The sequence below is a fragment of the Idiotropiscis lumnitzeri genome, chromosome 9 (genome assembly GCF_059441095.1).
Source record: "Idiotropiscis lumnitzeri isolate Australia: NSW breed Sydney's pygmy pipehorse chromosome 9, RoL_Ilum_1.0, whole genome shotgun sequence".
NCBI lineage: Eukaryota > Metazoa > Chordata > Actinopteri > Syngnathiformes > Syngnathidae > Idiotropiscis > Idiotropiscis lumnitzeri.
In genome coordinates this window covers 19538672-19553352 of record NC_142399.1, presented here as the reverse complement: position 1 = coordinate 19553352, position 14681 = coordinate 19538672, and the positions used below count along the sequence as shown (strand labels likewise).

At 36.5% G+C, this 14681-nt stretch overlaps 1 protein-coding gene across 1 annotated transcript in view; it reads right to left on the bottom strand.

Annotated features, from left to right (window-relative positions):
* Positions 1-6780: 6780 nt before the first annotated feature.
* The window catches only part of LOC148330678 (uncharacterized), a 61202-nt gene continuing 53301 nt past the window's right edge, over positions 6781-14681 (bottom strand). Inside the window, exons 35-37 of the mRNA XM_088305327.1 lie at positions 11769-11855; positions 8344-8382; positions 6781-8248 (exon numbers count right to left, since the gene is read on the bottom strand). Of these exons, the coding sequence (XP_088161453.1) occupies positions 8246-8248; positions 8344-8382; positions 11769-11855 (129 nt within the window). The 3' untranslated portion in view covers positions 6781-8245. The remainder of the gene's footprint in view (positions 8249-8343; positions 8383-11768; positions 11856-14681) is intronic.

Genomic DNA, 14681 nt, shown 5'->3' with positions numbered 1-14681 from the left:
AAAAAATAACAAAATAAATACAAAATAAAAAAATATTTAATTTATTTATACAGGGTGACCCAAAAAAACGGGCCCCAACTCCAATTAGGCCCCATTTCTTAGTGTTTTGTCCGAATGAAATGAAACTTTGGTCATAACTAGTTTATTATATTCAAAATATTACATCAAAACCACGAGGGCCTTTTTTTCCTCCGTTCTACAGCATATGTTCTAGATGGTCTTCATTTAGCTCCGTGCATTTCTTGAGGCGCAGCTCGAAATTGTCCATGACGTTCTTACATACTGAATTGTTAATGGCTCTCATCTCCTGGGTTCTGGGTTTCTCTACGTAGACTTTAAATCCTTAAAATAGCACCAAAGAAAAAAAATCAGGGGGGGCTTAGGTCCGGGCTATGGGGTGCCCACTCAAAATCAGTCTTGAGACTGATCACTCGGCCTCCAAAGTTCTCTTTCAGCCAATCTCGGGACAGGTTTGAGGTGAGAGATTTTTTTCTTTGGGGCTACCTTAAGGACAGAGTCTACGCAGGGAAACCCAGAACCATCACGGAACTCAAGAAAGCCATCAGATATGTGATATTTTCAATATAATAAACTAGTTATGACTAAAGTTTCACTTCATTCGAACCAAACACTAAGAAATGGGGCCTAATTGGAGTTGGGGCCCCTTTTTTTTGGGTCGCTCTGTATATCAATTATTTTTTAAACGGGTCGGACTTATATGTGTTTCAGTTGTGTGTATGAGCAAAAAAAAACATGAGTGTGAATGGGAGTGTTTAAGTTGTTTGTATGAGAATGTTTCAGTTTTGTGTATGAGCGTGTTTCAGTTATGTGTAAGAGCAACAAAAACTTCACTTGTATATGAATGCATTTCAATAGTAAGTGTGAGAGCTATACCTGAATTTTGTCCCTAAAGCCCCCTCATAGTGTTTGTCTTCTGTCTACATCAATAACAGTGTCAAATGTGACAATAAAGTCCTTATTGATTGTCTCTGCAATATTCTGATTCTAAAACACTGGCAACACCACTAACAAAAATACAGAAACAAAACAGTTTTTAGTTACAATCAGCTTTTGGTTGCTGTAATATAAAAGAAATAGTAAAATATATTGTGCTGTAATTTATGTTGTTTCTCTTTAGAAATCACTCATTTTGTCACTTCTGACAACTGAAAATGACATCACGGTTGCTCGGTTCTCATCTAATGACCAATCATGGCTCAGCTTCAGAAAGCAGGTGAGCCGTGATTGGTGAATTACCTGAGCCCTGAGCAACTGAGATGTCATTTTCAGTCGACAGAAGTGTCAAAATGGCCACCCCCGAGATGGCTAAAAATGGTGGATTTTGCTCCAATCGTTTGGGCTAGAGACGGTACATATAACATTTTATTGCAAATCATTTTGGGGGGTTCACTTCCTCTTTAAAAACTTTAACTCTGAGATTTATTATGCACACAGACAATGTTGACAACTTTTTTTATTTCCCATACAATGACAGTTGAGAAAAAACCCCCAAACAATTTGGCATTCAGTGATGACAGCTGCCATTGTGTATTTTAAAAAAAGTACAAATAATTTAGGAAAACAAAATCACCATATTTACTCTCATTAATTTCAGACACCACACTTATCTTCAAGGTACTCTCGAACGGATCAATACATGGATCTTTTCTCAGTGAATACCACAACTGGTCATATTGAATCTCAGAAAGAAACGTATATCGTACATCTCAACTCACTGTTGTTGATAGCACATAGATTTGCAAAAATCTGACTCCTTTGGCAGATTTAAAATATGTGTGCATAAAAACTACAGTATTGTCTGTATAATTGTACATATTAGCAATAATGAAAAACAACACAAATAAAGTTCGTGCCTCATCAAAGTTTACCAATCACATGCAAAGTGTGTGTAATGCCCCTCTTGTCCATAATTGGACAGTTTACTGTTACTGAATTTAAAATAAATATATATCTTAATAAATTATTGATTATTTCTACTTTTATCAGAGTTTCTATAAAACCAAATATAAATAAAACATTTTGACTAAAGAGATTTTCTTGATACTTCAGTTGAAGAAGACAGAGTTTATAACAAATACATTCTGTTCTAAAAAAATACACATCGTTGAAATTTGTTCGAAACTTCATTGTGTAGGCAAAAACGTGGTACAAGTCCAACAAGTCAAGTATGATATTAGACTGTGGTTATTCATTTATTATCAGGTGAAAGAGAAATAAGTGACTGAAACTGGTACTTGCAAACACTTCATAAATGTTTATATTTAAAAAAAAGAGCTTTCACTGTTAAAGCAGTCAGTGAAATTAATCTGTCAAATTGTTTTTCATAATATTAGGGCAAATAGAAAGTGTCGCAATACACAGATAGAAATACAATATACATATTTGAACGAACTTCCCAATACTGTACAAGGAAATGTGTCATTTCCTTCTAAAAATATCCTTCCAATAAAAGAGAATTTGATACCAATCTAGACATATTTCGAAGTCAAATTATTCGATTCAGCTCAATTTGCATCTCTTTGCACTTGCCTCTATCTTTTATATCTTAAAATGATTTTGCGGTTTAAATCGATTTCTGCCGTCCCCCCCCCCTCTCCCTTATATAGAATGATAGTTAACCGCCAGTCAAAGAAACTGTACATGAGAGAGAATATACAGTATTGCTTCTACAGTTATTATACAATAGTGTATTTGTCCATAAATTTTCACATGAGCAGTTCATAGATTGATCGCTAATACAAAATGAATTGTAGAAACTAAAAATTAATAATTTGTGCTAATAGTATAATTTAACTTAATATAATATAATTATTTTAATAATAAAAATAATGAGAATACCACTTTTACAACACAGTATAGTTCTATTTAGCTCATCATCTGGTTTGCATTTCTGTAAGTGAACATGTGTATGAGGATGGGGATAGAATTGGCTCAGTAATTAGAATGGCATAATATAATAACTTAATTTTGTTGTAAAATATAATTTTGTTGTAAAAACGTCTGAGGCAATTACTACAATTTCATTTCACAGAAGGGACAGTGTTCTCCTCTTGGTATGCTTCATGTTTGAAATTGTAAACATGTCTGAGGGTCATTGGTTAATTTTCATTAATTTTTTTATTTAATATTAACAATGTGATTATATTATTGTTGGTATTATTAATTAATTAATTTTTCTCTCTTACCAGAGGGGTACTAACAATTTTCTCCGTGTGTACAAGGTCTACTTTTTCGATTGGTGGTGCCTTTTTCAATGGATTCTTTTTATTGCTGGGTAAGTTTATCAGGTGCGGACCCAAAGGTGTCTCATGATACTTACTACCCGAAGTAAGGAATCCTTTTTTTTTGGGATACTTTCAGTTTGGTTCAAGGTCTTCCTCAAAAATTAGGCATGTACCATTTGATCCGTAATACCTATTTTCTGAGCCTCAGAAGTATGTCCAGTACGTTGTAATCATACCCACATTTATATCTATCTATTTCCGCCAATAGATTTAGACCCTCAGTTGTTAATTTTGCAGACGAGCACAGGCCGGTGAACCTAAGAGACAGAAATGTCTGCGCTGCTGTGGGTGGGAGTGATCACAATCCAAGTTTGATCATGACCAAGCAACACCGCTCCTCCCATTACATTTAAATGCAGCACACCAGTCGTAAACCGACAATCTGAAAATTAGCTATGTGGGCCCAATAGTCGAACAAAACTGCACTGTGACGTGGATAAGGATTGTTTGTGAACACAGCCCATAAATGCCGGGCAGTCATATTATTTAAAAAAAATAAAATAATAGTAGAAATGCCTGACAATGCCTTGCCCTCACTCACTGTCCAACCCCCCCCAAAACCCATCTTTGTACGCCACTGTCTCAACCCAATAGCAGATAGAATTCATTTATTGCAAATACATTAACACTATTGAGCATCTGCAAGATGACATTCAAATAAATCTCAGATGTAATTCCTAATTGATGGATGCCACATTTTTCTCTGAAACCCTGTGAATTAAATCTGTAAATCTACACTTCAATCACATTTTCTTGATTTTTTTTTTTTTTTAAATCCACTGTGGTGGTGGAATGAGGAAAAAATAAATCTTCAAATCTTCTGAATTTCAACTATATGTATACTGTATTTTAATAAACAAAACAAAAAGAAAAACACCCAATATTATATGACAAGGAACTGCATATGAAGAAAATATAAATGATCTGAAAAAGACCAAACAAAACTATGCCAAAAAAAAAAAAGAACGTGATTGAAACCACATAATTGCTCTTTTTCGAAATACAATTAAATAATCAATATAGTGTACAATCTCTCCTTGCAGACAATTTAAATTAAATGGGGTTGGACAAGAGCCATTTAAAATAAAATATATATAGGTGGATCGAGCATGTCCTATATCTCACTAAACACGTTCGGGATAGACATGAAGTGAGGTTGCGAGCAAGACACTCTCAGCCAAAGTCAGCGAACTCTGATCTATCAAATGTTAATCTGGATAAATGGAAAAGGAAAAAATCCAACATATGTGCCCCAGACACATTTTCTCACAAGAGCGGAAGCTGTAAAAAACTGCACGAGTATACTTTGTCCATTTGCACTATTGCTGGTTGCAATGACCAGGTCAGTAAATGCAGGTTATTTCCAAATGAATGCATTGACTGTTTGGGGTTAGTGCAACTCCCTGTATTTGTATTTGTTTTCTTCAAAAAAGACTAAAACAACATTGGCCTGTTTTGCAAGGCAGCTGTCAATAGTGACATAAGGAATGCTTTTCTCCACTGGCTTGTCAAAGAAACAAGATGTGCACCTTTGTAAATGTATGCCAATCATTAACAAAGATTTCACATGTTTACTTGACTTTGTTTTGTTTGCTTATCTGCATGTACAGAAATGGAAGCACTTGCACTTTCACTCAAATCCTCTCAGAAGGTTTGACTCAATATTATTACGTAGGAAACTGACAAGCGGAGCTTACTGTAAATGCTAAATGGAAATACCGTATAACTAAAAACAATGAATCCACATGCTGCTTCTTTTAATTAAAAAAATAACACACATACTATACTATGTGTGTGGATACTCTGCAGTATATGTATATATATATATATATATATATATATATATATATATATATATATATAAATATATATATATATATATATATATATATATATATATACATACAAAGCCTGAATATGTTATTATATACATAATCCTTTTGTTTATATTTTACAATAATTACAGTTAAAGCTTTGAATTATCGAGTACTATATGTCAACACTTCAATAGAAAACAATTACCATTATCACATATGTGACCAGCCATGATGTGAAGCTGGTTGCAAAACATACTCCACCAAATACTTCATATTATAGCTGCATTAAATCGGGCTTTTTTTCAAATATATATCGAGACAGTGTGTCAGAAATATACAGAAGGAATCTTCATTAGGCTCTCCCTTGTTCTTATTTTGTTGTTTTTTGCTCATCTTACTGTATCTTTGCTGAGCTGTCAGCATCAATGTCACACCAAACACCATAACACATGCGCTAAATAGCTCATGCTTTGTTCTCAATACACGATAAGCGGATCATCCTGTATTGTAAAATATATCCATCAGCAGGTATGGTACTACATATTTGTGTGACTGTGAAGGCTGTTCTATCCCATCACCTTTAAAGACAAACAAACATTGGCTTCTAACATTTATCATGTTGAAATCATTTTGCTTGCGTCGGTGACTGGAGCTTCAAATATCACTGGCTCCGTGTCCAATTTCACAGTAAAATGTTGACACAGCAACTCCAGGTTCGAAAAAACTCAAAAGATATCTCCGAATGCCTTTAGGTTTTTCCCTGCTGGCCCTATGGGATCTTCTCTGATGTTCTTACTTCTTAGCCAGCTGGAAAGGGTGTTGACCCTAAAATATATACAAAAAGATGTGAGTCAAAAAATCTAACTTTTGGTGCATGAAAAGGTTAAAATCTGTGTCCAATGTAAAGTGCAAGCCCAGGGTTTTTAGTGACAGAGAACTACTCGTGTTTGCTTTAATGGGACTAATGGCCATTGACATTTTGTACTGTGCAAGCAAGATTTGCTACAAATATAATAAATAAACATCTCGTTTGCTAACTTACATACTGCTAACACCTCTTTTTCCGTACCAGCCCGGAGTTGTGTGCGTGCGTAAAGGGTTTGTTTCAGGTGCTCATTAAATCTAAGCACAAAGATGTAAGATGTCACTCATGATCTGGCATTACTATGTAGAGTTCAAATTTCACATTAATTGTGTTATTGTATAACAGAACATTTACATTGTTTTACACAATGCTCGAGCTACAAACACAAACGTACATATGCTAGTGTTTGTGTTTTCTAATTTTATTTTGGACTCTGGATTGCACTTTTCACACTGTCCGTACTATTTCAAGGCAGTTCAAAAACTCACCTCATTCAGGGCATGCAGTGTCACTCAGCAACTTATAGAAATCAAAGTGGATTAACAACTGCAAACAAGCTCCAGGTTAGTGATCAAGGCCTTAACATGGTAAACATTACTTGGATGTATTGAACATTTGGATTGCGACTCAATCTTGAGCTTGTCCCTACTGTCCGGCTAATGTTCAGTGATGAATAATTCATCATCATTAAGATCAGCACGGTTGTTGCTTTAAAAATAAATAAAGCAATAAATCAAGTCTAGTGAGCTGCTGAAAAAATATTACTGATTGGTTATTCATCAATGAGGAATCCTTAAACATGTTTGGTTTTATTTATGGAACCATGATTGTCATTTTAGAACATCAACAGCACATCAAAGTTTACAGAACAATTGAAGCAACCTTGGGACTATGGCATGAGCTAATAAGCGGTTGAGATAATGAATATTTGATTGTTGGAAAGGATCCAAGAAGTTTCATAGCAACCACATTAAATCCAGGCAGATCAAAACATAAACAAAACATTGTCAGAGGGACCTACCAAGGTACAAACCAATCAGTGCATATTTTTCCCCCAACATTAGGCCACTTGTAAAGTTAATTGGGTGAACTCAGTAAGCCAATACATTTGATGATGCTTGTTAACAAAATTGGTCATGAAAGACCTTTGGCTAAAATATGGCTCTCATATGATTGAAGCAATGTGATGCTTGCAGCAGCGCTTAAAGGTTGAGCTTTAACGTCCGGAAATGTGGGTTTAATACTGACAAGAAGACAAAGCTACAGTTAATACAGTGACATACAGTTATGAAGCATTAAGTGGCGTATAATACAGTATTGGTAAAAACAACATACAACGTACTGAAGTCAGAAACATTATTGTTATAAGGCAAATATTACTGATATGCAACTATGCAAATTGGCACTTTCAGGTCATTTCATGCATTTGAAACTGGTTAGGAGATTTAAGTTGAGATCAGAGTGTATTTGGTTTGGTGCAATATTAGTTATTTTTAGCCAAGTGTGGGCCAAAGGCACTTTTGCTGCAAGTTACAGCCAAGGAAATGTATTTATGACAAATGTAGCCGAATTTATAAAATATTATATTTATTAATTTCTTGTTACTTTTTGTTATTACAAAATAAAGACGTGACATTCTTGATTTTACCATAAATCTCATCAAATAACTGTTACATTTGTTTAGTTTCAACGAGATCCAACCCAAATTCACTCTTCAACTTCCATAATGTACTGGAACAGAAATTACTATTACAAACAATGAAACTCAAAATACAAGTGCAGACTTTTTTTTTTACACTTCTTTTTAACACTGTGTGGACATTTGGGGAAAAACTAAATGAAAAATAAATCCCAAAAAAGTATATCACAAAGAGAAGACTGTCCAAATAGCAACTGCAATACCCACAAGAATCTTTCCAGCCGCACAACTCAGTGTAGCATGGTCTTGTCCAATATAATAAAACAACAAGCTACAATAAGTTAAAAAGCATTATCCACATCACAGTATGCACAAATATCATGCATATGTAACTGTTAATAATTAATTCTTCCCAATTCAAACATATAAAAACTAAATGCATCGATACAAAATCAAATACATTGCCATATGTATTAAAATAAAACAAAAAACATCTGTACAAATCATTTGAAATTTGATTTTAAGATTTATTTTTTTTAAACAATAAGCTATAATAGGATAGGGGAAAAGTAAAAAAATAAATATTCTATGTACAATCACATAAGCCATTCCAAAGTTATCACTGCAGGGAGAAAGCAAAAGGCAAAATGTTAGTTTGAACAACGTCACTAGGGAAGTTAGAAACATGCTGTAAGTGACTGCCAAACTTTTACTTACTTTGTTCCAACAGCCTGGTACAGGTAGGCCATCATCTCCCTGGAAAGAGAAAACGAAGTGGTGAACACTCACAAAATTGCTCAACATGCAAGTGTAAACCAATGCAACAATCACACATTTTTGAGTATGAAGCAAATAACACTTATGAAATCATACTAAACTTTGGAGTGGAGCAATTTATGTCGTTGTAGCCACAGAAAACTGCTTTATGGTGTCACTCATAATAGTTCCTCAAAACAATCTAGTTATTTTACTCAATTTGTCTTCATTCACATTGTCAACAGTTGTGAAGGGTACCAAAGTCCATAGCTACCATAGCAATTGAAATTATGCATTCCAGTACAAGATGGCCTTAGAATCACTGCAGTCACTTGGTTGGTTGACAAAGAATCATCAGTTCTGCAGAAGGCTGAGAATCCAATGGAATGACACAAACGCTTGTTCTTAAAAAAAATAATGGATTTCAATGGAGAGAGGATCCAAATCTATTTCCAGGTTGCAGAGGATGTCAGGACATAATTTATTCACAGATTGCACTCCGATACACTTGTATTTAGATAGTTGTTGCTCATTAGGACGATGCACCCTGGGGTAAAAATAATATCAGATCTGAAAAAATAAATACATAAAAAATATACTGTCCTGTGTTGTTTTAAACTGAACTGTCCATCTTCGTGAGAATGCTTCCTTTCAGTTTATTTTCCTTTGTTTTGACGACTAAAAATCATTTGTAGTTGTTTGCTTCAGTGCATATTTGCAGGGTTGATGTGACTGTGTTTGGGTCCTTGATGTTGTCAGTTGCCATGGTCCTGACGTTTGTCAGAAACAGGTAGGCATGGCCTGTGTCTTTCAGTATATAAGCTTGAGTTGCTCAGTGACACGTCATCAGAACATGTAGTTTTCTTCTGTTGTTACTTTCTATTTTTTGTAGATAAAGGGTTTTACTTTTTCATTTCCATGTTCAGTCTGCTTCCGGGTCTAAATTCCACTCCCCACACAGTACATTCTGACCAGTCATGGACCCAGATAGGAGGAAGGACCTTGTCAATTATGCAGAAACCTTGTGCGTATCATTTAATTGTGTCAAGTTTGCTTTTGTTATCAACTTGCGTCGGGAAGAGCAGCAAGCTAGGTTTATTCCTTGTGGGGAATCAAAGTCAGAGACATTAGAATAATTTGCTTCTTTTTCTTCAAACATGTGTAGTCTTTTATTAGTCATTTAATAAACAGCCCTCTGGCAAATAACTAATGTTATTACATTAGGTTCTCAGTCAGCTATAGAATATACCATCAGGGTCGTAATTTTGGCCTCTTAGAGTGGATGGAATGATGTCGGACAAAAGACAGCTTTTGTTTGTGGACTTTCTGTGGGGCTTCAAGACCAGCTGTCTTCTCTGATGCGTCAGAGTCTCTTGAGCAGTTAATTTCCTTAGTGATTCAAATTGAATGCATAATAAAATGCCACTACAGCACTCGATCTGCCTGCCCCTCCTCTTCTTGTGCCACTACTCCTCGACTGGTCCTCCAGCCTTTTACAAGCCGAGAGATGGCTGCTGCTGCCCCAGGCAGATGGGCACAAACTGCCTTTTCCAGCGGGAATGCACCTGGTCCGGGCATTTCATTAGCCATTAGCCAGTGCCCATTTAGACCCAAGAGCTCCGTTGCGACTTCAGTATCAAGCCTTTTGGTGAGAGAAACGAAAACCTCCTGTGAACTTTCTTACGTGTGTGTCAGCCTACTGGAGCCTACACCTTTTATGGGTTCAGTATTCCCACAACTCCCTCACCTCCTCGTCCACTGGCATGTCTCCTACATTGGTCATCTATGGGTATCAATCCCGACAACTCCCTTCCCTGGAGCGAGAGGTCGCTGTTCCCTATGTCCATGCCTATCCCAGCTGTTGTTATGCCATTCGACGGCATGCCAGAGCTGCCCTGTCCTGCACAGCCCAGTCCAACCGTCAACTGGCTGATAGGTATCGGTCTCCCGCCCCAGACTATCGTTCGGAGCAAGTGGTTTGGGGATCCGCAAGATTGTCCAGATTGATTTCTCTAAGAAAGCCCCCAAGTTCATTTGACCGTTTTTTTGTGAATATTTAGGGTCCTGATGTTGTCAGTTGCTATGGTCCTGTCATACAAGGTTGGCCCTAGCCCTTTGTGTTTCAGTATTTACGCTTGAGTTGTCAGAACATCCAGTTTTCCTGCACACCTTGCTGTGTCCTGCCCTGCTCTCTGTTGTTCATTGTTGTTTGACACACTGCTGATCATTGATTGCTAATTGGAGATTTGCCCACCATCTTCCATGATAGGAAATCAACAGAAAGTGAGAGTAAAAAAAATAAAAACTCTGCGGTTTACACAGCATACACGTCTGCTTGGTTTTATCCAATCATTCCATGTAGTTTTAAATGCGCTTTGCACAACCTGTGGTAATGTTGCCTCGAGGATTTGGTGCTCCATGCATCAGATGAAAGTGAAAAAAAAGAAAGCAATCTTACAACTATTTAGTTCTAGAATGAAAGTTTGCTATGTAATCTGTTAGTTGCAATGAGTGAGTTATGATGTTGTGAAAGAGATAAGAGCTCACTAGATGAGTGCACGTCCTTCAAATGAAGATGGTCAGTGGAAAAAAAAATAATTATTCAAATCAATAATTATCTGCTTGATAATGATCATATTTTCATGCAAACTTGCAATGCAAAACTTAATAAAGTGTTGCCATCTTAGTTTATGATAGTATTTGCAACTCTGATGTTAATCATGGTAGCTAAAAGCATGCTGGGGAGGAAAAGAGAGAGCACCATACCACAGGACAAGGGGCATCCAGCCCATCCAGGCCTGGCAAGCCCGGTTCACCCTTCTCTCCTTTAAAGCCACGGAAACCCTGTTTGTGAAATCATCCATTTAAAACCAGCTTTGTAGCCTAAGCCACACTAGCTAAGTGTTTGTCCTCCACTCTTTGGGGACACGAGGATTCGCCTTTCTGTCCGTTGGGCGACTTGATGCAGGTTTACCTCAACATGCAGCCAACCCGGACTTGACAGGAACAAAATTCTAGCGATAAGAGCATCAGTGCATGATAATAAATTTTCTTTAAGAGGGCATGATTACTTGAGCTGGAATTATGTGAATCGGCCAAATGGGGAGCACTCACTGTTTGACCATGTTTTGTTTTCTATTGCAGACAAATATGTTCCACGCATACAGCAGAGTACATGCATGGGATTTCAAGACCAAAGGTGTGGAGAGAGTGCTGTAAAGCCAAATACATAAAATCAAAATAAGATACTCATATCAATGATTTACTCCTGTCAGTCTTGTACCTTGAGGGAGAAAAGAGGCCCGAGGTTGATAGGACCACTGAATACCAGAGCCAAAAAGACCCTTACTTTTTGGCTCTTAGTTGTACACAGATTACTGACATACCAACGGACATGGGGCATCTAATCCAGGTGCTCCTTGGTCTCCCTTATCCCCTTTGGCCCCCCTGTTGCCTTTCTTGCCCCTCTCTCCCTGCAAACAACAGTGTATTAAACAAATGACAAACTTTAGTCCTCCTTTGTGAAAATTTTAGATTATGCTATATGAACCTGTGTTACAAATTTAACATGAGAAATACCTTAGTGTAATTAACTAAAGGGGTTAGTGTGTTTTTCTGTATTTTAAAGTAGAAGTCAACCCAAAAAATACAATAATATGTTGGATGCGAGCCCACTAGCCTAAGCAGCACAACATTCTGATTAATATTGCGTTTGTGGAATATGAATTAACCAGTAATTAAGCATCCATGTCATTTTTGGAGAATGCTATGTTAAGACAAGTGGGGCTGAGTGGAAATTTTACTGGAAAACACACAAAGAAAAAAATTATTTGGGGTGTTGACTTCTCCTTTAAGAAAATAACAGAATTGGTGAATTAAAAGCAGAGATAGTAGGGAGTTAGTGAAGGGGCATAAAAGCCAGTGCTTTGGTGAGAAAATGCCAGTTATGTATTTTGGTTATGTTTAATGTTCGCAAAGGACAATACTCTTGTTTGGTCTTTGTTTGTTGTTTGTGCGACAACTGCACAAGAACAACAAAATAAAAATGGGAAAAAAACTCACACACACATGATACAAAACAATCCATGGTGTCGTAAAATATCGGGTTTACCAAAGTAAATTAATATTTTCATTTTCCATTCAAACATTCGATATTAGTTGTTTGTGAAAACATGGGAACTAATAATCATCACTTCATATTGCATGTTTGATTTCTTTAGTGTGTTTGCATGGACAGTTTTAACGCCGTATTAAAAAAAAAAAAGTCTGTTCGTTTGTATGCCAATTTGCATTTTGATAAAAAAAAAATGTGATGCATTTATATATTCATTGTTTATTCATTTTTTGTTTATTTAATTTAACAAATTAAATAATTGGTTCAGTGATGTATGATTAAGAAATTATCAAAAGAAACTTTCACTTTTTTCTTTTAAAAACACCAATGACATGGCTCTTCTGTCTAAAAAAAAAAAAATCTAATGTAGCCCTTGATCACCAAAGTTCTGTATTTAACCTGCTTGCTGCTTGCAAGAATAACCTAAAGACATCAGGCCAAATTTTGGTAACTTTTTTTTGTGCCAGAGCAAGTCTATTGTGCGGCGTTTAAGGCCATGTTACGCCTCTCTGGGCGTTCTGGCGCACCAAGTTCTCCTCACCCCCGCAACCCATCCGACTTTTTGGTAAGAATAGTCTCAGCTCGGCGTAAAAACGGGGGCATTGTCATTTTCATGCCTGTACAATGATCTACTTCAGTGTGTTTTTAAAATAGGATGTCACACACAGATGCACAATCGGGTGCAAGGTGATCTCCAATTGCCCTTGACACATGCATGGCCGAATAGATTATCGGCAGTTTAGCTGCCACTGCCAATGTCATACCAAGGTCCGATATTTGTCAGACTCAAGTACATTTATTTCTGTTTCTGCAATGTCAAGCAAAGTGTACAGGGGCATGGTTTGATTTTGATCTAAAAGGGGAATGGCGCTAGGATTGGCCAGCACCATTGCGCCCAGTTCTACCTGCGCACAGTTTAGCAAACTACCAAAATAAAGACAGCGCTTTCGTGCTAGAATTGTGCTTAGCACGAAAATAAGGACGATCCTCTTCTTCCTAAACAGATGCACTTTTTGTGTTTAAATTGCATTTTAAAATCCTCATGATTTCGTTACCTCCGTATGCAATTACAGAAGTATTTGGTGTTCCCTGCAATTATTTGGCAATTACTTATCAATTATTCTACACACAAGTCACAGTACGTGTATGTGCTAATAATTGCATGCAGCAAGAATTACATTTTGTTTTTGCACGGTACCTGTTACATGCATTAATTGGAAAGCAATAGAAATTGAAATATTTTTGAATAACTGTTTTTTTAAATTTAACATTGTGTCGTTACTCCTTAAGTTGTTTTATAATTTGACTGGTTTACTGCATAGTGAATATAAAAAGTCTACACCTGTTCAAATGCCAGATTTTTGTGATATGTATTAATGAGAGCAGAATAAATACATACATACATACGTACGTACATCACTTACATGCATGCATACATACATAAATAAATGTTTGTTAATTTAAATCTTTTTCCACCATAAATGGAACTTGGATGTAGCTCTTATTAGAATTAACAATCACATTTTAACTGATGTCAAGTGGGAGTCAGCACACGCCTGCTACCAAAAAGGCTCTTATTAACCGCATATACAAATCCGATTTTCTAGTAGGCGTCTCCTGACGTTTTTTTTTTCCTATCAGAAGCCTGCAAGTTTTGTGCTAATAATGCTATTAGGAACTATTCATAATTGTTTTTGCCTTGCTAAGGTTCCAGTTCCAGCCAAAAATGAACATCCCCAAAGCATGATGCTGCTGCACCATGCTTCACTTTAGGCGCAGTATGGTGTAATTTTGATGATGAGCAATATTGTGTTAACGGTAAACATCCAATTTTCAATTAGGCCCAAAAAGTTCCACTTTAGTTTCACCAGACCATAAAACATTTTCCCACGTGTTTGGGAGTTTTGTTGGAACAAGGGGCTCAAAGGGCCTGTATGTCAAATGCACTTGCCATATAAGGCTGAACTAGTAGAATAGAATGACCTAAGTTTGAAGCGTGTGCATTTTGAAGCATGTGCACTACGGTGCCGCAGAAAGACCACACTTTCAAAGCCTACCAGCAGAGGTGCAAGCAAAACAACTCCTGTTATTCCCAAAAGTGTGGGAGTAATTGCATTGCATTTGTTACGCATGCTGTAGTTATGATCTTCAGGAACTACGTTTGCCAAGTATGTCTCGCTAAGGC